Genomic DNA, 26,327 nt, shown 5'->3' on the forward strand with positions numbered 1-26,327 from the left:
GACTTAAAAAGAGCTTTTTGTACCGATGATGTTAAGCAACATTACAGTTATTACATATCTCATATCTCTCTTCAGTCTAGACAGCCTAGTTTCATTCCAGCAGAGTTTTCTCATCACCTTGGCAACTTCAATAAAAGGCTGTTTATTGCATGGGAAGAGAAACAGGGTGTTTCCCAGGCAAACTGTAAAGGAACTTTGGGATACAGTTACCTTGTAAAGTGTGAAACTTCCATTTTTCTTCTATAAATGTAAAATAGAAAGCTTATAATGAATCTCATACAAAGGAGTTTCTGTGGTTTATAAAATGTATGTAATTTTTTTAATCCAGATTTTGCAAGTTTTAAAGAGAAAAAAATTATTCAACTAAGTAATTATTAATATAGCAACTTAACAGTCTGAAATTTGGTCAGCTTATATAACAACAGTTAAAAAAACAGAGCAAAACTATAAATATTTACAGATGTCTGAAAATCCTGTTGAATTTCTTTCTGGATAAAAGAAAAATAATTCATTGTATTGTAAGAAGTATAATGTAGACATTAAGAATAATCAGTTGAAATAATCAAAATCTGGTCCATTGTTTAAGGTCACTTTATTAAATTTGTTTAAATAAAAATTTTTAAAAAGGACAACATAAGGACAATTTTTGTAACTTTTTTTTTTTTGCTTTGACAAGTATTAACCGATTTTATCCCTTTTTTGTAGTAACAGTACCAAGGAATAGAACTGGAATTACAGATATTCTCCACCAAGTTATCTGCTTGTATCAAAAGGGTCAAACTCCACTGCAATATGCAGTGTTGGGCCAGTAAAATCAGAAAAATTACAAAAAATATTACAGGGAAAATTCTCATAACTACTCAAAACAGATGATGACAAGTCAGAGGATGAACAAACTTGGAAGAAAAGTCATGTTTCTGGAACCACATGCTGTCTTACCAAAGTCCATCAAATTTGTACAGTGTATTATTTCAATAGTGACATTTTTCTTTCATTGTGGCATTTTGTACATGTGAAAACAATTATTTCACTACTGCCACAATATGCTTCTTCCTCTCTGGCACGAGGGGCACGGATCCTGGCTTGCTGTGCTTACGACGATTCAGTTCCCTAGAAACAAAACAGAAAAATGAAACTCAGTAGTCAGCACAAATGTTTAAGAAATACTGTCTTCCTCCTAAAGCTACCAGTGAAGTCAGCCTACAAAGACAGCCTAAAAAGTTAAGAATTGCTCTGTTTCTAAGAATTGCTCTGTTTCTAATAACCAAAAGCCATATACTCCTTTGAGAAGAAGGACCACCCCTTTTGAAAGTAACTTTAAAGTTGGCTAATTTAGAAAGGTTTCAAATGAGCCTTTCTTTGGGAGCTCAGCTTGGTTTCATGTCAACACGATCAGCTGCTCAAGTTTGTGGAGTTTTTAGCTAATAAAGACGACTAAGACCCACCACTTTACTGTTAATCCAATGGCGACAGCAGAGTAAGCCACTTTCTACTCCTAGAAATTCCAACATGGCAATGATCCAGGAGGTATAAAACACTCATCCGGGAATCTGGCATTATCAAAAAAGGCAAAACCAGAAACCCACAAAAAGCCATACAGAACCCAAAAAACCCTCCCCACACACTCTGTAACAGCCCATCCTATTTCCACTGCAATGGGGCACCATGTCATGCTTAACTCAGCACTGTGGCTCTTTCCAGCACGGCATCTGTTGCCATGTCTTCACTGTGCTTCTGGGAAGCAGCCAGCCCTCACTGCCACTGGCACTCATCTGCGTTTGCCTTAGCATCAATCCAGCAGCTCATGATCCCTCACTGAGATGCTCAAAGGAGCTCTATCACTCCCACAGGCCACAGCAGCACTGCAGGGATGGTTTTATTTAGAGGAAGAGAAAGTGAAGGCGAGGAGGAGCACGCACTTGCGGCGCCGAGCCTCCCTCATGATGCGCTGCTCCTTGATCTGGCAGTAGATGCTCTTGGGCAGGTGCCGGTGCTGAGCTATGCGCCGGATCTGCGGGTGGAACTGGAACTTCTCCTTCAGCTTCTGATTGTAATTCATGGCTGCCTTCTCTCGGGGCGCAAGCTGCAGGGAAAGTAACACAGACAAGCATGTTATAAAGGAACAGGGATTTAACTGTCAATCTCCTCTACAAAACAAAATTTTAACTTTTCATTCAAATGGCTTCTTTCTAGTAAATTCCCCCAGAATACGGGTAGGTAAGTATTAAAAACCCTAAAATTCCAACAATATCCCAATGCTCAAACACAAAACATTATCATTTTAAAGCTGAGTGGAGTAACGAAATATAATTCCAGAGAATTAGATTTTAATGTGCTGTAGAGTGAAAAATGAGAACATAAATAGCTGATTAATCTTTCCTAACCTCAGATGACAACCAACTTTCCCTGTAAAACAAAGATTTTCAGGCATTTTAATCACTAGCCAGGGTAATTAAAAATGCTGTAGAGGAACTGCCCTCATGAACAGCTTTACAGAAAGCTCTTCAGGTGGCCTGAATCTTACCCAGCACCCTGATCCCTTGGGAAGCACAAAGCATGGATCAGATTTCAAGTACTAGCTTCACTATATAGCAGAGAGCTCCAACTTTCATCAAGCAGCTAAAAAAGTCTTGGTATCATAACCACAGGAAATACAGGTGAGCTGGTATTGCCATAAAAGACTATTTTTCAATTCATGTTTAAAATTCTATCCAAGCCACCATCAACAACACCAAAACTAAGAAACATGTTCTCTTGACAGTCAATCTACAGAAGATTTTTTTTTTCAACTAGGCTTTTTCCCTTTGGTCCTAATGTCTATTTATCAAAAAGAAAAATGTGTTTCCTGTGGTTTTCTTTAAAGCATGAATTGCTTCATTAGCAACCTCTATGTATTTTGGATTTACTTGGATCTTTGGGAATTTCAGCTGCATTTCAGTCTAGAGAGTTTTCATATAAATATAAAATCTGTTAATATAAATTTAATATGATTTTAATCCCATCTGCTTTTTCCTACCCTCCTGCCCAAACTATGTAACTCCAATATTTCAGACATTTTTAAAACCCTTCACATTTTCCATTAAACCATGGCACCAGTCTTTTGCCATCCCACATTTGTGTCACAGTGCTATCTCCACCTAAAACATTAAAAGTAAAACAATAGTTCATGCAACTTCTATTTATTCAGCTTTGCAAATGACTCGGTGTCACTAACTTCTCACTTTCCAGAAAAGACAAACTGATTCTAACAAAAAAAAAAAAAAGAAGCAGTAACAAAACCAACAACTTTATTACACACACAATTGGAAATTTCACTTACAACATAATGAGACACATGATTTCCCCCCCCCCTTGAAATCAGCAATTGGCTGTTTATTCTCCACTCTGGAGATCACTTTTGTCTGTGACTTGTGGTACAATTTTTCATGAATTCTGAATAAATAATTATCACACTCAGATTTTGGTCCAGAATACCATAAATGGTCTGAAAACAAGTACTGATAGAAATTACCCCAAAGGAGCTTCTGATTTGGGACATTAAGGAAACCAGGTACCAGATACACAGTTGCTCATGGCTCAAAAAATTCTTATTCAAACATCAGAGATACATGATGCTCTTGACCTGTTTCTCCACACCCTCTTGTTCATAAAATCCAAATCCTTCTGCTTTACTTACACTCATTGTGGCCTCTGAAATTGAAATTGAGTATATTTTACAGTCTTAGCCCACTAAAGTTACCCTCCCCCTTTTACTGAAATTCCTCCTTGTGAGCCAGCCTGTGAATAGCTGGTTCACTCTCAGTAAATCCCAGGTGTTCCCACTTTGCGGAAAACTGCCAACATAATCCAAATTAAAGAGCTTAATTTTAATTAAATGCAATGATTTTTCTTTAATTTTAAAAGAGCAAATTGCTGCCTATTTAGTATAACCTTGATGATTCTACAGACAAGAATGAGGTGATTCTTTAAATTAAAGATACATCCAGGACATCTTATTTAAAAAAATGATATAGATTAAGAGGTGGTGGAGCCTGACTCCATTTTTATGGGTAATGTGGTATAGAGAAAGGGACACAGCTGGTGACTTCCACCTAACTACCAGATGCCAGCAGCCAATACACCAACTGTGCCAAGTGCACCCTCATCCACAGGATGGGGAAAGAAAATGTTGCAGTAATGACAAGTTTCCTTCATGAGAGGTAGCAGATAGCTAAGAAAGCACATTGCAATAATGCACTGAATTCCAGCCTTCTCTTGTAAGTCACTTTACAAAGTTCAGTGTGAACAGCTCAAGAGAACTGTGTTACCTCCCATTCTGTTTTGGGCTGGAGAAGATGCACAGGAGGATTAGAGATTTTATTTATAGGGACTAGAACACTCTCCAATTCAATATATGTAATAAATTAGGATTTATGTGATATTATGAGGGGGAGACATACTTAAAGGTGACATATGACTGTTTTTTCCTATGTTCAAATAATGAATGCGCAATTTCTTTCCTACACGAGAAAAATGAAGAGTATGTGGCAGAAACATAACTGATTTGTGTCCCTTACACAGGAGGACTTCACAGCAAATACTTAGGGTGAAAAAAGGGAGAAAGAACTCTTAAAAGCAACCAAGTTGCCAGCAATAGGAAAATGCCTCTTCGAGTAAACTGCCCATGCCTCTTCTCCTCCCTCTTGATGACACAGACTGCTTATTTTTCCATCTAAGCAGAAGGAAAGTAAGCATTTTTGCAGAGCCCTGATTAGAAGCTAAAACCACCCTTAAAAATTCTTCTCTTCAAGAGGGCTGTATTTAAAACTCCACACTATTAAGACTTCTGTAATTCAGCATGAGAATATGAAATGAATGTTTATCTGTCCTCTTCAGGTTGCCCTTCTAGGATAGGGCAGGCAAGAGCACAGATGCAATATATTTTTAGAATCCAGATATATCCCAGCAATTTTCTACACTATAGCTTGTCTTATTTTATTTTTCTATTGCTCTGCGGAAAACACCTTCTAAATTTATAGCCATGAAGTTCATTATTCATTCTTTCCTGGACCAAAATTTTTGATCTAAATGGATGACAAAAGCAAAAAACCAGAAAGGTAATGTAGGGCAATGTAAATGTTAAGAGTATAAAATCATAGCTACAGGGCTGAAGTTGCAGGTGCACTGAATCACAAACTGAAAATCACTATGAAAAGAATGCCATGACCCACAGTGTCTGGTACTGCTTGTTATCAGCATTATCTCAGAAAATGGAACCACATACTAGAAACAGACTGAAAGGATAAACAATTGCTTAAGACAGTTTCGACGTGCTCCTGCTAATGCACTTTGCTAGATCAGAACCAAGACTTCTAACAGCACTTTCTCCTCTCTCTACTAGCCCATACTCAAAATCTGCTATTTCTGCATTTTTAAGGAAGCAGTAAACCTATGCTCCACTACTGTTCACTCATTCATCAATAGTTTCACTAAAATTCTAAGCATCCTAACCCACTGCTCTGTACTAATTCACAAAAGTAACAGAGACAAAATTTTGCAGCTGCTACTCACAGAAGTTAAGTTACTAAGAATTCACACTCTAAGAAATGCAGGTATAGTTTCTTTTTAATGTGGTAGACTGAAGAGCTATACAGCTTCTACAAGTTTTACTGATGGTTCATTACTTTCAGTACAATTTGGAGAAACCCAGTCTATCCCTTTCTTTCTATCAATTACATTAATTGTACACTATTAACTGAAATCCACTATATTACTGCTGCTTTTTCAGCCTTTCCACTCAGACCAGGCTCTATCTTCCTCCTCAAAAGTCAAAGTCATTTTCCTTTTCATAAATCCCAAACTTCTTCAAAAGCACAGGTTAAAAAAGCATCAAACATACTTAACAAGCCATATATTATGTATTTGAACAGTCTAGAGTTTCTCAAGTCTTAACAGTCATTTGCTTCTGGGCATGCTGAGATAGATGTTCACTGCTTTAAAAATAACACCTGTTACATCCTATTATTAATAATACATATTAATCAATTAATGAAAATTTATTAAAAGATAAATGTAGAAAATTATTTTGAAGCAACCTCTGCAGTAGCTCCAACACAGATATTTGGGTTTTGTTACCCCTATGTAAAACCTGTGCTGACTTAATTGTCAGTGGAGTAGAGACACAAGATGCCTCTGGCTCCTCCAGAAACTTTTCTTCTTTCTTTCATGTTTCACTGACTTTGAGTAATGAGTGCAGTGCCAAATACATTAAAACCCAAAAGAAACATGCATGTCAGAACTGATGACTGCTTGGGTACAGCTCAGAAAGTACAACTTTCCAACTGGATAAATGTTCACCAGCCACAACATGAGTATCACATATTCACTATAACTTCCTTTGAACTCAGCAATGCGAAAAAACAACTAAGTACTCACCAAAGGAAAAAAAAAAGTTTGATTACTATATTTCTTTCTCGGTCAGGATGTTGATTTCTATCCACCCCCAGCACAAAAAATATCCATCTTAAAATACAATGTATTGCAAAATTTTAGCATTATATCAGAAATACAGTGACCTTTGGATGAGTCATTCAATCAAATCTTCTCAGCAAAGAAAAACAGCAGACCAAGCAACTAAGCATTTAAGACATATTTTGACACTTCTGACAGAATTACTGAATGTTCAGCTTTGAATATTCAAAACATTCAAAAAATAGCCACAGACTGTGGAATGACTGGACACTTATAAAATAAGCAAGCATATGTCTGTTAAGATAAGAACACCAACACTCTAAAAAAGAAGCAGATACTAAAATAACATCAGTGGAACCTGCTAAATAGCCATTAACAGTTGCATTCTTAAGAATCACAGGAACTACCAGGCTGGATCAAACAGGGATTTGCACTGAATCCAAGCAACATTCCCAAGATATATCCAAGAGCATGATAAGCCATGAGGACTCCTGAGTCCTATTAGCTACAATTGCTCTCTAAACATCTGAAAAATAAAACTTCATAGTGCTTCTAAAAAAGTTTTAAACAACTATAGCCACTTCAGACAGCTTCAAATTCTGTGTCTTGCTAAATTCACGGCTTCAACAACACCATGCTTGAACACATTACCACATAAGATACAGAGGTGTGAAATGTTCTTTTCTCATTATAATGTAATTCTTCACAAATTCTTCTCTGTTTTGTGAAGTGAGAGCAATTTTTCTATGCCCCTTTTAAGTTCTTCCTGTATTTCTAAATAGTTTTGCCTCTTAAGATGACTTTTTGATGTTGCAAGGTGTTTTCTCTAAGATAGGATCATAAATTATGGGAGGATTTTCACTTCTGACAGTAAAAAAAAAATCCCAAAAAAACCCAACCAACCAAAAAAAAAAAAAACCCACAGGAAAAAAATCCTCCCAAGAATAAATTTAAAAAACAGGGAAAAAAAATCAAATAATAAACCACATGTCCCTTGACCTGTGTCATAGATAGCTATTGATTTGGTTCTCTTGGGAGCCGACAGCCCAAGTGCTGTGACAGAAATACACACCCTTACAGACATTACAAAAACTTCACTGGAATGATCCCACAAGAGCAGAACCATATTGTGGGTGCAGCCCCCAAGGGTCACATCAAGCATCAACACTGTACTCACAAGGGAAAACAGCAAGGGCTGTTTTTTGTAGGACTCCTGCCAGGTCAAGGAACACAAGAGTATTAACGTGCAGACCATATCCAATAGCCAGTAGTCACAACTAAGTACTGTCTTTTTTTAGGCCCATCCATGGCCAGTTTTCGCTGATGCAAATACTACAGAAAAGAGCAGAATGTCATTTACCAGTCTGTGTTCTGAACACTTCAACAACAGCTAAGCTGTCCTTTTGGTATGCAACATTTCTGCAATTAGGAGTAGCTGTGCTTGCCTATTACTTCCCAGAGTCAATTATCCTTACTCTTTCATAACAAAAGCAGCCAATGCCATCTAGTAGTCAGTGCAGTGAACTTTTTGTTCACATCTGAAAATATCGGGAACGTTTCTACACAAAAATGATGTTTGTGACATTCTTTTTACCCACTTGTCCTTCACATGAAAGGCTCAGAGTAAAGATGAACGTCAAAAATACCAGACAATTCTGTTACAGAGCAGCATTTTAGAGAAACATCATGATCTCTTGCTAAAAATATAGTGAGCAAATGGAGAAAGCGTCAGTTAATATAATAAAATTAGGTGAAAAGGGTTTTGCTATGGGCATATGGATATAACAGAAGGAACAATGTTTCTATCCAACACTGCACTATCTAAACAAATTCAACATGAACGTTAAATCCAAAAGTAAAGTCTCAAAATAAGCAACTGTGGAACTGATAATTAAGTCTTTGACCAAAGCACCAATGGGAAAATACCGATAATCAATGCAGAAGAGCAGGAGGAAAATAAAAGAAAAAAAAACTATCCATTAAAAAATTAAAATAAAAAAATTCAACATAAACAATCATTTGTAATCAGAATTACTGCAGAGACCACAAAGCTGTGCAGTTTTTTTATCTACTGCTCTGTAGCAAAAGTGGGAATACTAACAGGACTTCCCAGTACCTATGGCGGGCCATGGCTAAAGATATACATGTTATTTTAACTGCGCTACTCCACATCCAGTGCTTCAGAGAGCACAGCAGTCCATCAATTATCCTGCGTCCAGAGTAGCCCAAAGTACTCCTCCACTCCCTCCACCTGCCACCTCTGCCAGCTCTGTTTCACTTCCCTCCTACAGATAATTCACGTTGATGGAGCTTCAGGTAATCACAAGCAGTCCCAGACATCAGTATGCAAGAGATCCAGCATCTCAGCTGTACCACATTCTTCCCCGAGTCACAGCTTCCCTCTCCTCTCCCCACAACCTTTCACAAGACCAAGCAGAAACTCCCCCAGACATTATCTGACAGCTCTGCTGATGGGCTAAGAAAAGGCAATGTAAGCACCTCCAAAATACCATAACAATATAAAGCTACATAAAGGGATTACTCCCAGCACACAAAGTGCCAAATTCATTCTCCCAAGTCACTCAGTACTTTGACTCATCTGTGCAGATGAATCTATGCAATTTGTGACTGAAAGGGAACATTTGGGCTTTGTCTGTACACAAACATTTGAACAAGTATAACAGAGAAGTCATCTCTAATGAGGCTGGTGATCGTTCACACTAGGAACACCCCGACCAAACAGACTGACACTGCATTAAGCAAACCTCAGATAGCACCCTAGTTTGCCCACTAGGTATCTCAGAGCTACAAAGGTTAACAAAAATCTCAGTGTCAAACTACACATCAGTGCAAAGAGCCTACTTTACAATACACATGCTTATCACAGCATGACTTTTTTTAAACAAACTGCATGAATGAATACAAACTAATCACATTTCAGTCAAAATCTTTAAAAGTAGTGACTCTAAACTTCAAAAGAATTACTTAAGTACGGCTAAACACAATTTATTACCTTTTTCCCATTAGTAAAGGATGAATTCTAACCATTAGCACACACGTAAAAAATTCAATTCTAGTTTAGATAGAACTGATGATTATTGTTAACATTAAACAAGACCAAAAGAAGTCATCTTGTGTAGCAATAATGAGGCATCTCATTTCCTTCTTATTATTATAAACTGCAGTAAATGCAAAGAGCTGTACTGCACATGTCAATGTACAAATTAAACACAAATGTCATAATATAATTTTACAGCTTCCCTTCATAAACAAGTTTTAAAAGTTGAAACGGCTAACTGGTTGTAATAATAACAAAAACCCCCAAACATCTTGTGTTAACAAAAAGCAAAAAGCAACTCTTACCACTCCCAGTTTTTCAGAGGCATTAGCTTTCCACAGGCGAATATTCATCTCATCTGAGCCACACAGAATGTATTTGTTATCTGAAGTCCATTTTACAGTGATGACGTGCTGCATTCGTTTGGTATGATAAACCTCCCTAGAGCAGAGACACATTTTTAAATTATCTATCATCACTTTTCTCACCATTATCTTTCAAATAGCAGAGAGCATTCTGTTCAAGGCAAAATATTTTTATATTTTCTTGCTGCTGTTTTTAAATAAATCTGACCTTTTTAAACACTGCTGATCTTACCTTTTTATAGATAGAGATTCAAAAGAAGTGTGATAGATTGATAAAGTACTACCTAGGATAAGATGCTTTTTAAATAAGTGCTTTCACAGAAATCACAGTAATGAGTTAAATAATAACTCTTTTTGCAAATCATGCTAAGGGTATACAGTATGAAATGCATACTGTTCCTGAAGTAATTTTGATTAATATGCTTTTACATTGAGAGTATTACAGAATGGGAATGCAGAAAAATAGGTGCCAAAGAATCTGACACCAAACAGCAACGAAACACCTCCCAGCTGTCCATTTATGATATGGCAATGGATTTGCTACTCTTCATTGTGATTTCCCTCCTTAACCCAAAAATGGACTCCATTTCTTTTTTAGTTTCTGCTGATCAGTCTCATGCTCAACAAGTGCTGTTGAAAAATGTTTCTGCATGCTGCATTTAAACCAATATTGAAGTTAAACTTTCGTCTAAACTTTTGTTAAATTTTTGTCTTATATTTTGAAGTATGTATCAAACAAGTTTATTCTTTTATTTCTGCTATAAAAATAAAGGACTAAATACACTTTTTTTGGGAATTCTAGTTATTTATTAGCATTCTGAATTAACATTCTGAAAAGAAGGAAGAAGTAAGGTCTATTTATTGTCTACCAATAGTCATTCCTTTGATGCATCAGTCATGCACTACAGCTTATTCTCCTTCCTCCATTCAGTTATTTTTGCAAGGAAAACCCAAGTAATAATGTAAAAGAAACACAGAAACAACACCTATTCAAGTGGTGTGGAGAAACTTGACTGGGGTTGAGCTGAAATGGTTGCAAGAAAAGTAATCAATATATCAGAATAAATAAGCTTGAATAAGCTTAATCACCTCTTTTCATTCACCAGCAAGCAATACTCTACAAGAACAACTATGTGGAAGACTGAGCAGAACTACCATCAGAAAACATGAATACTCACATCAGCTTTTCACTGTTTAAAGGCATGTGTGCACATCTGCACCTTCACAAGAACTTCTATGTTTTACTTTCCTTCTACCACATGACTCAGTAACAAAGCTTTTCTTCACCCACCTTTGGGGAACTAAGTAATTTCGCTTTTCATACTTTGAATTTGCAGCCTTTGCCTATCCTGTGGCTGTCATCACAAGGTATTAAATGTCATTTTTCAGGGACAGGAAAAACTGAAAACATGGCCAAATAACCTGAATCTGTCATTTAGAAGTTTGCACAGAAATGCAGTTCTGTTTGTAAAGCATTTACTAAATTTAATCAACTTCATAAAAATCTTATTTCTTAGGGCTAAACAATTTCACTATTTGAATTTCCATTTAAAAATAAAATAGAAAGCAACTGCAGTTAGGAGTTTTTCAGACTGGGAGGACATCAGAAGTAAAAACTAGAATAGCACCAGGATCCTTATTTACAGGTATTCCTAAATGCCCTCTCACTTTTCCATGCAGGATCAGATCTTCTATTTAGAGACTTTCTCCATTCTGTGAGATTAATATGAACTGTGCAATTCTAAAGAAGCCCAGCTTCTAAAAAATTTTAAGTGTACCAGAACACTCTAATCAGCTTACATGAGGCAAAATTTTTCATTTTTAAATCTTCTCCTCACTAGATTTATGGCTACAACACAAAAGGGGGAAAAGTGTGGACAAAGAAAAGCTCCTTCCACAGACCTTGGCAACAATGTGCTAAATGTGAAATAAAGCCTTTATCTGTTGTGCTACGGGGTCTGAAAATTTCTCCTCAGTGATGTGTGTTAACTTTACATATCACCACTTCTGTGAACATTCTTAATTCATACAAAGAAGCTGCTAACCATAATTTTTAGTAATGCAAGTCAGAAAAAAAACCCCAAACCTACAAAGAAACTGCAGCATCTAATTACATTTAAAGTATTATTGCAAGACAAAAAGAACATGAAAACTATCAGCAGATTAGATATAGAGGGAATGTAAACAGCCCCTCCCACTATTTAATGCAGCATAGGAGCACAAACAGTTACACAGCATGCACAATTTCATCAACCATTAATAAAAATATACTCCTTCACCAAACCAGTATTTCAACATTTTCAACCTCAAACCACCTAGAACTTGACTCAGTAACAACGTTCTGGGAGGACAAGGTTGGAGAGAGGAAGTCAAGCAGAAGTAAAAGTTAAGAATAAAGAAAAAGGAGGAAGAACTGACAAGAAAGAATAATGAAGGCAGGTTTATGAAGATCAAATGATACCAGAAAGATCAGATAACTTGCCCCAGTTTTCATGAAACTGAAAGAAAACCAAAAAAATAATGGAGACACAGTAGATTCAATCTGAACTCCAGCAAAATATTTAATATACTGACTTATGAAACCTTACATGAAAAACAAACTCCATGTGAATTGTATTCAAAGCGCTCTATTACAAATCAAAACCAGGTTAACAAAATATGAACAAAAGGTAGTAAGTGCACTGAAACAGATCACAAAAGGGTCCCAAACTGATCCTCAGGAATTCATACAGCAATCTATTTTACATAATGCCTTCAGCAATCATCCACATAGGATGAAGACAATCCCTAGGAAAGCAAATGCTACAATGCTGTAATACACTGCAAACTTAAGTGGTGACTGAAACAGAACAAAGCAACCTAAAAACATTAAAGATGCATCAACAGGGAAATCAAATGGGATTCACCATGGTAAAATACAAATGACATGAGCACAGTAATCCACTCTAATTTTAATTCCATATTGTGGAAGTACTGCTACTTGTTAAGTAGTTCTACTCTTGATCCATACTCCAGACTTAAGTCAACTACACAGCCTGTCAGTTTCAAGCTACCAACAGAATAAGATTTCAACACTCACAGGAAGGAAATGCCCCAATGAAGATGTTAATGAATGAATCAGTAATTTTGAGGATTTGGGAGGAAGTCACTGGAATGAAGAGAGAGAAAGGTGTAAAACTACTCACCTGCTGTGACCTTTGTCTACGGGAAAAATGCGGATGGACTTGTCAAAGCTGGCAGACACAAATTCTTTCCCAGTGGGTGAATAATCCACATCAAGGACAGCAGACACGTGATCCATGTGCACCATCACAGGTGATTCAAGAAAGCGCATATCAAAAGTATATAAGCTTTAAAATAAATACATCAGAAGCTTAGCATCAGAACAAGTCCTAAGTAAACAGTACATTTTACATAAACCACACTTAAGGATAGAGCCATATTGCAGAGGAAACTCCTTGAAACAGCTCATAACAGGTGAAAAGAAAGAAAATGGCATTGTTTAGGGTTTGAAAGAAGCTTGTTAATCAAAGGATCTAGTTATCAGATCAGGTTTCTTGCTCCCTATCAGAGGACAGATAGGCTCCACCTCATCATCTGTCCATGGGTCAGATTGCAGGCATCACACTGGCCTCCTTTACTCCATCCTCCCATGTAAGTATGCACCCTGAACTTGTAAAAGCACCTCTCAATCATTACAGCAAGCCCATCAGTTCTGAAAGGTTTCCTAATATTGCCATGCTGTAAACTCCTAGTAATTCAGAGTCTACTGTAAAGTTCCATTTGGTTGGCATCCTTTGTTACTGCCTAATTATCTTAGGCAGACAAGTGCAAGGAAAGCTTGGTGTAGCAAGTCTAGGAATGCAGGGAAAGCTTGGTCCTTACCCATGGAGATGCTAGCCCAGCAGAGCACACTATCCATAGAAAAACATGGAAGGCAGGTGTTTTATGTTAAAAGTAAACATCCAGCTGCTGGACCACAGCTGGTTTCCTCTAAGGACTTGAAAGCTCAGATAAAGCCTACCTCTACTCCCTCAGAATAAAGAAGCGAGGCATAATCAATATGCAAATAATCAAATAAGCATATGTGCTTTACACACAATGCATTTATTGGAACCTGATTAAGATATACTATTTAGTAGGACTGTTATGTTAAAAATTTAATTCAACAGTTTTCTCACCTTCCTTTCTGCAGATGAATGCATAACTGAAATTAAATATATCTTACTGAACACTATAATGGTGATTATTGCTTTTTCCTTCTAAATTCCCCAAGTATGCAGCATCTTATTCAAAATTGCTACTCCATATAACCAGCAAATACTTGCATATGCATTTTTGATGTGTGCATTTGCCTTTGCATACTAAATGCTTCAAGCTGCAAGAGAACAGTTGTCCCTGACAGCAACAGCTATAACTTTTAGTTTAGCAAGAGGAAGAAAAAAAAATTGAAAAAACCCAAACCAGCCAAAAACCAAATTCATAAACAAAAACTTCAAACTTATAAACAAACAGATTAGGTAGTCTAATAGTTTTACCATAACATAAATACAAGAAAAACGGCACACTGAATATAACACCACTTTCAAGGTCTGAGCCAGATTCCATTTCCTTAGAAAAACAGCCTTAAGATAAGTAATAAAATTCCTATGTTTTAGAAGAAAACAGTGATCTATTGTTAAATCACTGACTTCCTGGAAAAAAGGATATGGAGCATATTTGCAATGGCCTAGTTTTGAAGAGACAGCTTTTTCAATATCAGATTAGCTGTTCACATGAATAGTATTGTTCAAAAGTAAAAAACTGCTCTGAGACATTGAAAGGATAAGTACTGCAGTCTCCAGAACTGTCTCACAAAATAATATTTTTTTTTAAGAAATGTTCTCATGAAAATAGCTGATCAGTACAATGTATCAAGCTTCACAAGAGTTGGCAAGAAAATAAACATTTATATTGCCTCAGACTGGACCAATAGTACTTATTTTGCAGGGCCCATCTCAAGTTATACTTGCATTCAGCTGCATTTATTCTAAGTTACACTGCTTTTTACCCCCCAGGTTCTGAGATACACAGAGGCAGTCTACCATCAATTCATATTTCTTGAAATCAGTATTCCTGTAATTCTCTAGGTTATAAAGCAATTCAAATTTAGAGTTTGAGTAGTCTTTTAAAAATTTATTTTAGCACAATCATAAATAACCAAGATACAGATGAAAAATATAACCTGTTCAGGATTATCAAAAATCAAGGTTACACTTACTTGTAATCTTCATTGGCTGCAGTAAAAATGAAAGCTTCCATAGGGTTCCAACACAATGTATTTGTCCTCATGTTCAAGATAACCTGAAATATATTTACACATTGCTACCTTGTTAAAGGCAATAAAATACTCACTGCAGTTCAAAACTTCCTACATACCCCTGAAGACAAGGACTTAGTAGATAGATAACTAGATAACTATGGCAGAGGAATAGTACATGACAGAATGTTTCCTCAGCAGTGTTAGAAGTGAAACCCAAGAACCTCCTGTCCCTCATTACATGCTTCTGCTTTGGGCTACACAACAATTAAATTTTCCTCTGTAAATCACCTTAGAATCAAATTCTTCTAAGTGGCCATTTAACATGGCAACTGGTTAGTGGTCAACAAGTAAATCTGGAACTTCTAAAAAATTTCACTTCTCTGTCCTATTTACAGGAACCTTTAGTTAAGTAATCTATAGACACACCTAATTAAATGGTTATTTCAAGGGACATGGTCATTAATTGAAGCTGTGAACCAACATTTGCAAAGCAATTGTAACATGTTTATGTTCTCCCAGTAATTACGCCTTCATTATTTTATGTCGAAAATTGCAGTTCACCAATTCTCCTGGCCAGCTGCCATTTTTTGTGGAAGTGCCAAGCAAGGCACACAGAAGTTACTGTGTTGTCAGGTACTCAGCACTCTCCCTGTACCAGCAGTGAATCATCTCACACATTTGTAAGATTTGCTTGCTGCTTGTAAGCATATGGCCAACAAAGAGGCCAGCTGGCCCTGAAGTGGGAGGAAGGCAGCTGATAACAGATTAATAAAACCCTTCTGCTTTCTAACTGCAGACTAGACAAGAGGCACTAGCAAGCTGTATGTTGAATGTCCCCACCTTGGAGGACAGCTGGGGCCCTGTGGGACAAGGCAAGGCAGGGACGAATCTGACACATCAGACACTGCAGCTTTGGCTTCTGCCGAGTCTGAGAGGAATTTCCAACCATTTATTTGAAAATAAGAGCTATACAGTATGCCTGACACAAAGTGGATGTGTAATTACAGAGCAACTGATTAACAAACTGAACAACTCTATAAACAGGATTTTCTACAATGCTCCAGGCCAGCTATAATCCTACTTAAAAATCCTGAAATTTGTTGAACGGTATGGCATTCAAATCTCATTTTTATTCTTGACTTACTACACTGAACACCATAAATTTACACACCTATTTCAGAATATAGTTGTACAATTATAACCCTTACGGTAATGAACACAGTCTCAAAACAAGTTAAGTGATGATTTTACTGAACATACCTCCAAAAGATTGCAATGAATGTGTGTCTTTTCCTGTAATTCTCATTCTCCCTAAATCCTCATTCCCTAAGTGACACCACCCTGTTCATTACAAAGTCTGCGCTGCAGAACACTGCTTAATTTCAGGAACTGCATGCTACCAGAAGGGAATGCAACCATCAGATCTCTAAAGTGATCTCTAGTTAAAAAGCAGACACTGAGATGTCCTCTGTTTACACTAATGTGACAACTAGAATTTGCTCAGATTTCAGCATTCTTCTAATTATAAAACTTGCACAAAACTGGGAAGTTAATAATCAAGGACTGTTCTTTATTCCTTCCTGGTGCAAGTTCACCGGCCACTGCAAAATGAGCATACAATTAATGTTAGCCCACCATATCTCTAAGTACTTTAGGTCATTTTACAAAATAACTTCAATATTGCTAAAATCAAGCTCTTTCAAACACAGTCAAGTCCTGTCATGCTCTCAATCTCTATTTTACACCAAAATTTACAAGCCTTCAGTTGATTTCAGCAGTGGCTTTTGGAAGTAAAATAGTGCCTAAGAAATGAGATTGACTCTACAGTTCTAGCATTAGGTTTAGTAACAAGTATGTAAGGCAACCTGGCTGAAGTGATTTAAGTTGCTGTAAATACATTAACTATCTAAACCCATGCCAGAGCCATTTTTAACTGCTATTTTTAATCTATTGTACATCTTCTTAGAAAATGGATAAGTTTAAGTCCCCATTAAGACAAGTCAAAATTGTGAAGTACCTGAAGACTTGGTTCTCTGGGTTTAATTATTTTAACTGTGAACAGTTGCTTACAAAGAATGTCAGTCTGGAAATGCTGACATTATTTTAATACAGAAACATTACCCAAATAATTAACCTGTCTTCCTTTACTATCAGCAAGGTTTTTGGTTGAGATGAACACCTAAGAATGTAATAAGTAAGAGAAAACACAGCTCCTGTCAGCTGCTAAAATGCTTAAGTCTATCTTTACAACCCCCTAAGCTTTCCTGATCCCACAGGTTGCACAAGAATGACTTTTAAAGTGTACCAATTCCTATCAAAACATTTTCCTCTTGTCTCTCAAGAGAATTGCTTTCATTCATCTTTCCCAGCTTTTTTTAGACTAGCTCTTCTTTTGAACCCAGGTAGCATCTCACTATCTCATCCCTCCCTTTTAAACTAAAGGCTTTGAAACCCACACTCAGGACAAATGGGCAACAGAGCTACACAATGTGAGAATTGTGTGAATAGGAATGCATGTGTGATGTACTCCTATTTCCATTCATGAAGGGACTGCCACTGAGTTCCAACTGCTCTGCTGATCAAATCCCAGGAATGCAGCAGCGCCAGAAACCAGTGCCCATACATAAGTATGGTAACATTAATAAGCAAAACCAATCTCTTAGGAGTTCCAAAGCTCTTAGCTCTCAATGCAGAAATGGACATTTCACCTCCTTTCCACAGGAGAATTACCCCTATCCCAGGAGGAAACGCAGTACTGTGTCCATGGAAGCAAGGAAGTCCTAACCTAAGTGCATAATTCCTACAGCAGGAAATGCATCTCAGCATGCTGCTTACATGAGATACACATACACAAACATGTGCACAGTCTACAGTAATTCTATATGCACACGTATGTACAGTGTAAGCTAAATATATATAATTAGCATATATACATATGTAAAATTCTCATAGATTCAAACTTAGTTCACAAAGGACTCAACTGCATCCTTTGCTGTAGCTCTACAGCACTGGCTGGGCTCATTTCAATATTCAGGTCTTTAGCTGGCATCACTGACAAGTTTTTATAAGCACTGCCTCAGTGGCCCAAATGAAACTTCACTAAAAATTATTGGGGCGCAGGGAGAGAAAGAAACACTGCTACGCCAACAACTTTCTTTTTTATAACTAAGTACCATTTTAATGTTGTAGTGTGTATCAGCTCAATGACACTGCAGACAGTATGTAACACTGAGTGCATATTCACAAGCCAGAATATTGCATTTCAAGAAGAATATTGTTAAAATAGATCAGGGGCTTAGAACTACTGGACTTGATTGAGGTTTGATAGGTGTGTATGAATTACAAGCCTCTTATCTAAATAAACACAAATATTTTGTTAAATAGGAATCTTTAGGACATCGGTATGTTCCACATATAAATATTATTTTGATTACACTGCAAAGGATTTCTGAATGTTTATGGTGGGTGTATAGGGAAGGGTTTATTTCCCTTTGAAGGAAAAAAACCTTTTCAAATACAGAGCAAGGCTCTCCAGTGGTGAAGTTAACTTGTTTCCTTCTGGTAAGGAAGAGGAGAAAAAAAAAATCACACATACATAGACAGAATGCAATACAGGAACATAAAGTTCTTATTGTGAAATTGCTGTCAGGTCAGGCACTTGATCAAGAATTACAACAGAGTGAGCATGACAGCCTGTCTGAATGCAGAAAAAGGCCCTTCTAACTCTGCATTGTTTAAATCCCAACATTAATTCAAACTCAGAAGACTCAGACAATGAAAACTCAGTTAACTCAGATTTCAGAGCTTCCCATTCTCTACTGTCACCAACAGTTACATGCTATTAATATATTCAGTATGATTATTAGCACCAGTAATTAATCTTAAAAAGAAAAATATTACCTTCTTTAATGGAGTTGATTTTCTCATATCATACAGTACAATATTTCTGTCAGAAGCACAGCTTCCCAAAAGATAAGTCTGAAAAAAAAAAAAACAAAAACCCAAAACCAGTGTATATAGTCTTTTGAACACTTCTAGAGTGGGTTAACAGTTTACATCAGATACCTAAGCTATTTCACAAAGCTGGTCATGAGTTTCTTTTTCAGTCAAGGAAATACCTTCATCAATTTTTCTGTGCAGCTAATTACATTTTACCCAGCACAAACATTTTAAATAGCTTTTCCTGTAAGATCCAGAATCCATGCAGTGCCCTCTACTTTAAAACTAACAGACAATTCCTCATAAACACTTTTTCTATGAGCACAGCCCAGTGAAGGGGTATAACAGAAGTGCTGTAAAAGATCCAATTTTTGTTTTGCCATAGGAAGGGTGAGAAGTCTCAGTCACAGGGAGCAGAATACGGAAACAGATGAACTGGCAGCTCCACAGCCACTTAACTGCTACACTGCGTGACTGAGTTACCAGGTATGTTGTTGTTGTGGGCAGAATGGAGACTGCTCTGCTTTTGTTTCTCCTCTCCCACACCAGCAGAGAAAAAAGATAGGAAGATAAAATTGTATGGTACTACATTCCAAAATAATATAACCATCAAAATCTATATATGCATCTCCTTACATATTCCATTAAAACATAAAATCGAAATTTGGAAGAAAAAAAATCAAGATGGTATAAACAGAGTTTATATTTCATATTGTTCAAGAAAAATACAAATTTCCAATATATTACACAATCATTACCTCAATGGGATTAAATTTTACACTGCTTATGCTATCAAAACCCCAAGTCAGAGAACACTTGGGGCTTGTCCTTTGTTCATCCCAAATGTCCACTTGATGGCCACAGGTAGCAAAAACAGGCTCCTTCCAGTGGTGATCAATTCCTGTATACACTGTCTTTAAGGGAAAATAACAAAAAACAAAGCAAAAATTTAAAAACCCAATTGTATGCATACATATTCAACTATGTTCTGTAAGAAAAAAAAAAAAAATCAACAAATCTTTGCATGTGGAGTCTCACATGGTTTTTCTCATTTATATTACTGAAAATTAAGTCACCATTGCTACTAGAAACTAAGCCTTATCCGATGTACCCCTGCCAGTAGGCAAGCTTTCTTTTCCATTTAAGGCGCATGTATGCATCTTTTGGTAATTTACAGTGGAGTTGGCACTAAAGGCATATTTACAAAATCCTGGCTGATTTTAAAATAAATGAAAAATTTAAGAGTGCAACTGTATTTTCAGTAGGGACTTGAATGGATTTCACAGACATTTCATTAACTAAAGACTTTCAAACCATCAATTTGAAAAAAGCATTTAATGTTCTTCTTAACACAAGCTTATCATAAATTCAAAGTGCCAAAATATGTATTTTTAGACTGCTTTTGTCAATAAGGAAGATGTAAAGTTAGTATTTTGTATTGAATGTCTGTGAGATTGGTATGAAAAGTAACTTATTTATGAAAAGTAATGCAGACTAAGCACTGACAATACCCATCTGAAGAGACTACAGAGAAATGTGACCAGTTTGCAGGAAAGGGATAATTAGCACAGACAGAGCTAAGCAGTCTGTGGTGGCATCAGAGGAGTCCTTTCTGGTTACATGTAAAGTAAGCACAATAAAAACATGAAGATACTTTAAAAATGCCATAATAAAATTTGATGCCAGCAAATTACAACCCATTATGATGATAGGTGATATCAAGTTATTGCTCTCTCCTTCAAAAGCTAGATAAGATATGATTCAAACTAAATTCAAAAGAAGAGGTGTGGGAAAATCAAAACTCAGATTTACTACCTTTCCAAGAATTGTATGAATAGGTTCTTCTTCTTCTCCATATTCTGGGCTCTCCATTTTCCACTGTTTTATGGTTTTGTCATCACCAACCTGGAAATATTGGAAAAGTTTTATGTAAATATAGTCCCTTTTATTTTGCTAGATGTGTTTTGCAATTAAATATAGGCATCCTTTCAAAAAAATACTCTGTGATATACACAAATGCTTCCTCCTGCCTGTTCATTGCTCCATTTTATACCTCCAAGCAACAGATTAGCTCTCCTGGTCATAACATGTCATTAAAACATGTACACGGTCTGGCTGCAGTGAACATTCTTCACAGCAGCCCACATGGCACTGTGGTTTTGATGGAAAAAAACATCAGGGCTGAAAAACATATTTGGGCTGAAACAGCCCTGATACAGCCCCAAGCGTTGGCTGTGCATTTCCCCTGCTCCCACTCTGTCTCCATGACCCCTGCCTCACCCACCAGCCACAGGCTTGGGTGGGCAGCAGACTGGCAGGGGACACGGGCATGACAGATGTCCTGAGCTGGCCAAAGGAGCATTCCATAGCCCAGAACAACAGTCTGCAATAAAAGCTGCAGTACTGGGAGCAGGAAGAGGAGGTGGGGGCTGGCTCCACAGTGGCTGCAGCTCAGAGATTGTCTGGGGACCTGTCGGCTTCTGAGAGCAGGCGATGGATTCCCAGCTTGTCACTTGTTTCCCACCACCACCTGTCCTTCACCTATTCCACTGTCCCATCTTGATCCACAAGGCTTTTCCAGTTTCCAGTATAGATAGCTGAATAGGAAAAAGGTGAGCTGGAATGATGGCTATTTTGTAAGGCCGAATTTTGTGGTTTTTCATCACCCTAAACTGCAAATTATCTTCTGGAAGTCACTTTGGTGAGCCTGTAATCAGTTAAAAGGCACTTTCCACCTCAGTTGCTCTGGTTGCCTGCCCCAAATTTTGTTCTACCTCTTGCACTAATGCCAGCAAAAGCTTTTGCAGGGCTGTGCAGTGACCTGGATCAAGAAAATAGGCCTAAAAAATGTTAGCTTTACAAGTTTATCCTCCCCTCCATGACTGCACTACTACTATTTCTTTCCCTCTCTCAATTTTCAGGCAGACAGTTTGTCAAAAGGGGAGTAACTAACTTGGAGTCACTTAGGATTTTTTACTGTGACTTTCCCTATATCCTAACTACTGTCCCTGTGATCTAGTCCATACCTTAGAAAAAATAAATATACTGTAGTGAAAATGGCTCTTCTATGACCAGTTTAAACAAAGCACAACTTCAGGACACTTCCTGTTTTCAAAAACAGTTCTTATTGTGTTATCTCAGAACTGTTTTAATGCCAACAGGAAGACATACTATTTCCAAGCAGTTTACATGCAAGTGAATCTGTTGTGTATGAATTAATAAAGCTTTATTCACCTGGAATGGTCTTAACTTAATCAGATTACTTTTAATCATAGTATATGCAAATGGTTAATGGTTATTTTTTTACACGGTATATGTGTATGCAAACGGTTACTTTTCAACTTTTTTACATCTTGCAATAAACATAATCCATTTACTACTTTAAAAAAAAACTATTTACTTGAGTTTTAATTACATGACCATCTGTTAGCTCTTTGCTGGTATTTATACCTTCCATGCTCTTGAATGATATCCATATCCCAGCATCAGAAAAAACTTCATCCTAAATAGAACTGTCGGGTTCACCGACACATTTAATAAGTATATTCATACAATATTTAAATGTTCTGTGGCAGAGAGCAAGCTTCTCAGTGGAAAACAGATGGTGAGCAGGTACTCTGTGCTGCTGCACTGCTGAGGAGCCCCATAATACTCACAGTGAAGAATGATGTGCCACAGAAACGGGCACACATGCCTCGAACAAAGCCTTCGTGGGCTTGTATCGTGCGGATACACTGTCGTCTGGTCAAGTTCCAAATCTTAACCTGATAAAAACAAAAAGCAAATATTCTGTAAGCTTTCCACAGCTGCAGTTCAGTCTTCAAATACAAGAGACCACACATGTTGTAATGAAATGGCAGAGTTGGCTTGGACACCAGTCAGATTTTATCTTCGTTTTTTAAAAACTAATTATTTCTTTCTTGAAAAAAAATTTTAAAAGTGAGGCTCTTTTGTTCCTATCCTCCCCCCTGACCAAAGCTGTATACTTTCTGCATTTTGTACTTCCATGTTTTTGAACTAGAATTCTTGCTAAAAAACAGCAGCAGTTATAAAATTAGCAAAAAAATACCCTTTTAAAGACAAAAACACAAAGAAATTTGGAATCAACAGAATTTTTTCTGTCCAGCTGCTGTACTACATTGTCTATAGATGTCCACCTGTCACAGAGGTTTCTGTTTAAAAGCTTTTGGGCTCATTTAAAACCAACAACAAAGAAATGGAGCTTACTTTTTATATTTTTATGTATTTACAGCACCCAGTACTTTACTTGCTCTATCAGTAGATAAGAAATTTGCATTAGAACTTTCACAGAAATTTGTTCCCCTTCTCTCTGAAAAGGTTAACCCCCCATTATAATACTGCATGACATGAGCACTTTCTATAAAAAGCAGAAAGCAACCAACTGCCTAGAAGACCTTTAAACTGCCCTTCATACCTTTAAAGTATTCAAGTACTATGAGCAATGTAAGGGTGAGAAAAGACAGGTAGTTTTTCCTGCCACTAGTTCCACTAGTCCTTGATTGCTATTTAAAATAGTTATGTAAAACAATAAAATATATATATACATAGGGTTAGCCTTTTTTAGGCAATATGAAACCCTGCTATTCCAAAAAAATTTTTGGTTGTATGCCCCTTCACCCTAGCTAATCTGGCAGTTGAACTTCTTTAGGGGAGCAGTCCTAACATGTATTGGGTTTGCGTGGCCAGGTTTTGGTAGTGGGAGTCTACAGGGGTGGTTTCTGTGAGAAGCTGCTGGAATCTTCCTCCATGTCCAGCAGAGCCAATGCCAGCCAGCTCCCACACAGACCCACCCCTGGCCAAGGCCAAGCTAATAAGAAATGGTGGCAACAACTCTGTGGTAACACATTTAAAAAGGAATAAAACTAACTGCACTCAGAGAAGAGAGGAGCAACAATACAGGAGAGGAATAACTCTCCAGACACCAAGGTGAGGGAAGAAGGAGGAGGAAGAATGAGGTTCCTCTGAGCCTGCTGTGAAGACCATGGTGAGGCAGCAGTGCCCCTGGTGCCCATGGAGGAGGTTCATGGGAGTGCAGAGATCCACCTGCACCTGTGGAGAAGACCGAGGCCAGATGCACCCAAAGCAGTCTGTGATCCACGGCAAGCCCTAGCTGGAGCAGGCTCCTGGCAGGGACCGCAGGACCCATGGACAGAGGAGCCCACACTGGAGCAGGGTTCCCAGGACTTGTGACCCTGTGGGGACCCACCCTGGAGCAGCCTCCTCTTGAAGGACTACACAATGTGGAACAGTCACCCACACAGCAGCTACTTATGAAAAGCTGCAGCCTGTGGAAAGGACTCACACTGCAGAAGGACATGGAGGGGAGGGACCCATGGTGGAGCAGCAGAGCACCTCCTCTCCCTGAGTAGAGGCAGGAACAACGTGTATTGAACTGACTGCAACCCCCTTCCCCCATTTCCTTGTGCTGATGGGGAGGAGAAGGGAGAGCCTGGGAAGGAAGGACGGAGGGGTGGGGGAAGGTAATTTTAAGGTCTTATTTTACTTCTCATTATTCTGTTCTGAGTTTGTTAATAATAAATTCAATTATTAACCCCAAGTTCAGTCTGTTTTGTCCCTGGTGGTAATAGGTGGGTGATCTCTCCCTGTCAGTATCTCGACCCATGAACCTTTCTCACTACAATCTGTCTCCTCTGTACAGTGGCAGAGTTACAGAGCAGCAAAACTGCATGAGGATAGAGGTAACATGTTGAAGAGAGGCAGAAAAGTAAGGTGTGGCAAAACCAACCAAACAAGCCAACAAAACACAAAAGAGAAAAAAGATGTGTGTTTGTTGTGGTTTGCAAGCTTACCTCTCCATCACAGGCTCCAGACAGCACAGTAGACAAACTTTTTGGATGTTTGGCCATGCAATTAACGCCATCTCTGTGGCCATCAAGTGAACTAAGAAAGGGTTTTGCAAACACACGTTCTAGCTTTGTGGCATTCAGAGCTCTTGTGTACTCTCGTGCAACCTCAAATGGATGCAATGCAGGGTCATAGTTCCTTGGAACTGCAACAGAAAGAACGCACATTAGAAACCCATGCTGGAGCAGGTCCAGAGGAGAGATGAGCAGATGGATGAGCAGATGGACTACCTCTCCCATGAGGAAGGGCTGGAAGAGCTGGGGTTGTTCAGCCTGGAGAAGAGATGGCTCAGGGCAGACCCCACTGTGGCCTCTCAGTACTTAAAGGGGGCTGTGAGAAAGATGGCGACAGACCTTTTAGATGGTCTGTTATGATATGACAATGAGTAACAGTTTTAAACTTAAAGAGGATAAATGTAGACTAGATAGTAGTAAGAAGTTTTTTACAATGAAATGGCACATGGCCCTTTAAGGTTCTGAGCAGTCTGATCTAGCTGAAGATGTCCCTGTTCTCCACAGGGCAGGGTGTGGGACTGTTCACCACAAGGACTTATCTAGTCCAACCTTCCAACCTACGAAACTCTATTATTCTGTGTGTAAAATCAACACAATTTTTGGCAGTTTTAATAATGAATGTGCAAGAAGCGGAACTCGATGCACCAGGAATGAAACAGCATTAAGTGCAAAAAACTGCAAAGGGTAACCTAGGAAATATCAAGAACAATCTCGGGGTACCAAATCAGCGATTAAACCCCCAGCCTCGCACTCCTGCTCTGACCAGGCTCTGGAAGACCCAGGCTCTGCCGCGCCGATGGGAGCTCCCGGCAGCCGCCGCCCCGGGCCGCGGCACGGCAAGGCAAATTCAGCTCCACAGAGGCCCCGCACGGGAATCCCCGCCTGGGAGCGGCACCCCGCAAGGAGGGAAGCCCAAGGCCCCTGCCCGAGCTCTCCGACTCTCGCTGCTAGCGGGCAGCGGCGGAGGGGACGGGACCGGAGCGGAGCGCGGACGACGGGCGCTCGAACGCCTTCCTGGGCCGCCGGCCTCATCCCTTCCGGGCGGGCCGTGCCTAGGGCCGTGCCGGGCCGTGCCTAGGGCCGTGCCGGGCCGTGCCTAGGGCCATGCCGGGGCCGGAGCCACACTCACCGCGCTGCAGGTCCAGCTTGGTCTCCCTCACGTAGTCATCGGGGTTGCGGCTCAGCACCTTCACCCGCATCGCGCCGCGCCGGCACCGCTGCGCACGTGACCGGATGCGCCGCGCGGGCCGTTCTCGCGCGAGGCCGCGAGCCCCGCCGCGGTCCCGGCCCCGCCCCCACCCCTGCGCGCGCGC

General features: G+C 38.7%; 1 protein-coding gene across 1 annotated transcript; it reads right to left on the reverse strand.

Annotated features, from left to right (window-relative positions):
• On the reverse strand, positions 1-26,302 carry DCAF13 (DDB1 and CUL4 associated factor 13). Its single transcript, XM_058809601.1, has 11 exons — positions 26,144-26,302; positions 24,946-25,145; positions 22,771-22,878; positions 20,930-21,019; positions 19,873-20,028; positions 19,076-19,153; positions 15,134-15,216; positions 13,059-13,223; positions 9,814-9,949; positions 1,920-2,083; positions 1-1,110 (listed from the first exon to the last, which is right to left on the reverse strand). Exons 1-11 carry the CDS (start codon positions 26,211-26,213, stop codon positions 1,023-1,025), a joined length of 1,338 nt encoding a protein of 445 aa, XP_058665584.1. The 5' UTR covers positions 26,214-26,302; the 3' UTR covers positions 1-1,022.
• Between the last annotated feature and the right edge of the window lie 25 nt (positions 26,303-26,327).

The sequence above is a fragment of the Ammospiza caudacuta genome, chromosome 1, assembly GCF_027887145.1.
Source record: "Ammospiza caudacuta isolate bAmmCau1 chromosome 1, bAmmCau1.pri, whole genome shotgun sequence".
Lineage (NCBI taxonomy): Eukaryota > Metazoa > Chordata > Aves > Passeriformes > Passerellidae > Ammospiza > Ammospiza caudacuta.

What these genes read in the sequence shown, in the direction of transcription:
- DCAF13 (XM_058809601.1), bottom strand. Translation starts at nt 26,213, where the DNA reads ATGCGGGTGAAGGTGCTGAGCCGCAACCCCGATGACTACGTGAGGGAG. An exon ending in GTGGCACATCATTCTTCACT is followed by an intron (nt 21,020 to 22,770) that starts GTGAGTATTATG and finishes CAATATTTCCAG; the next exon opens with GTTGGTGATGACAAAACCAT. An exon ending in AATCAACTCCATTAAAGAAG is followed by an intron (nt 15,217 to 19,075) that starts GTAATATTTTTC and finishes AATATATTTCAG; the next exon opens with GTTATCTTGAACATGAGGAC.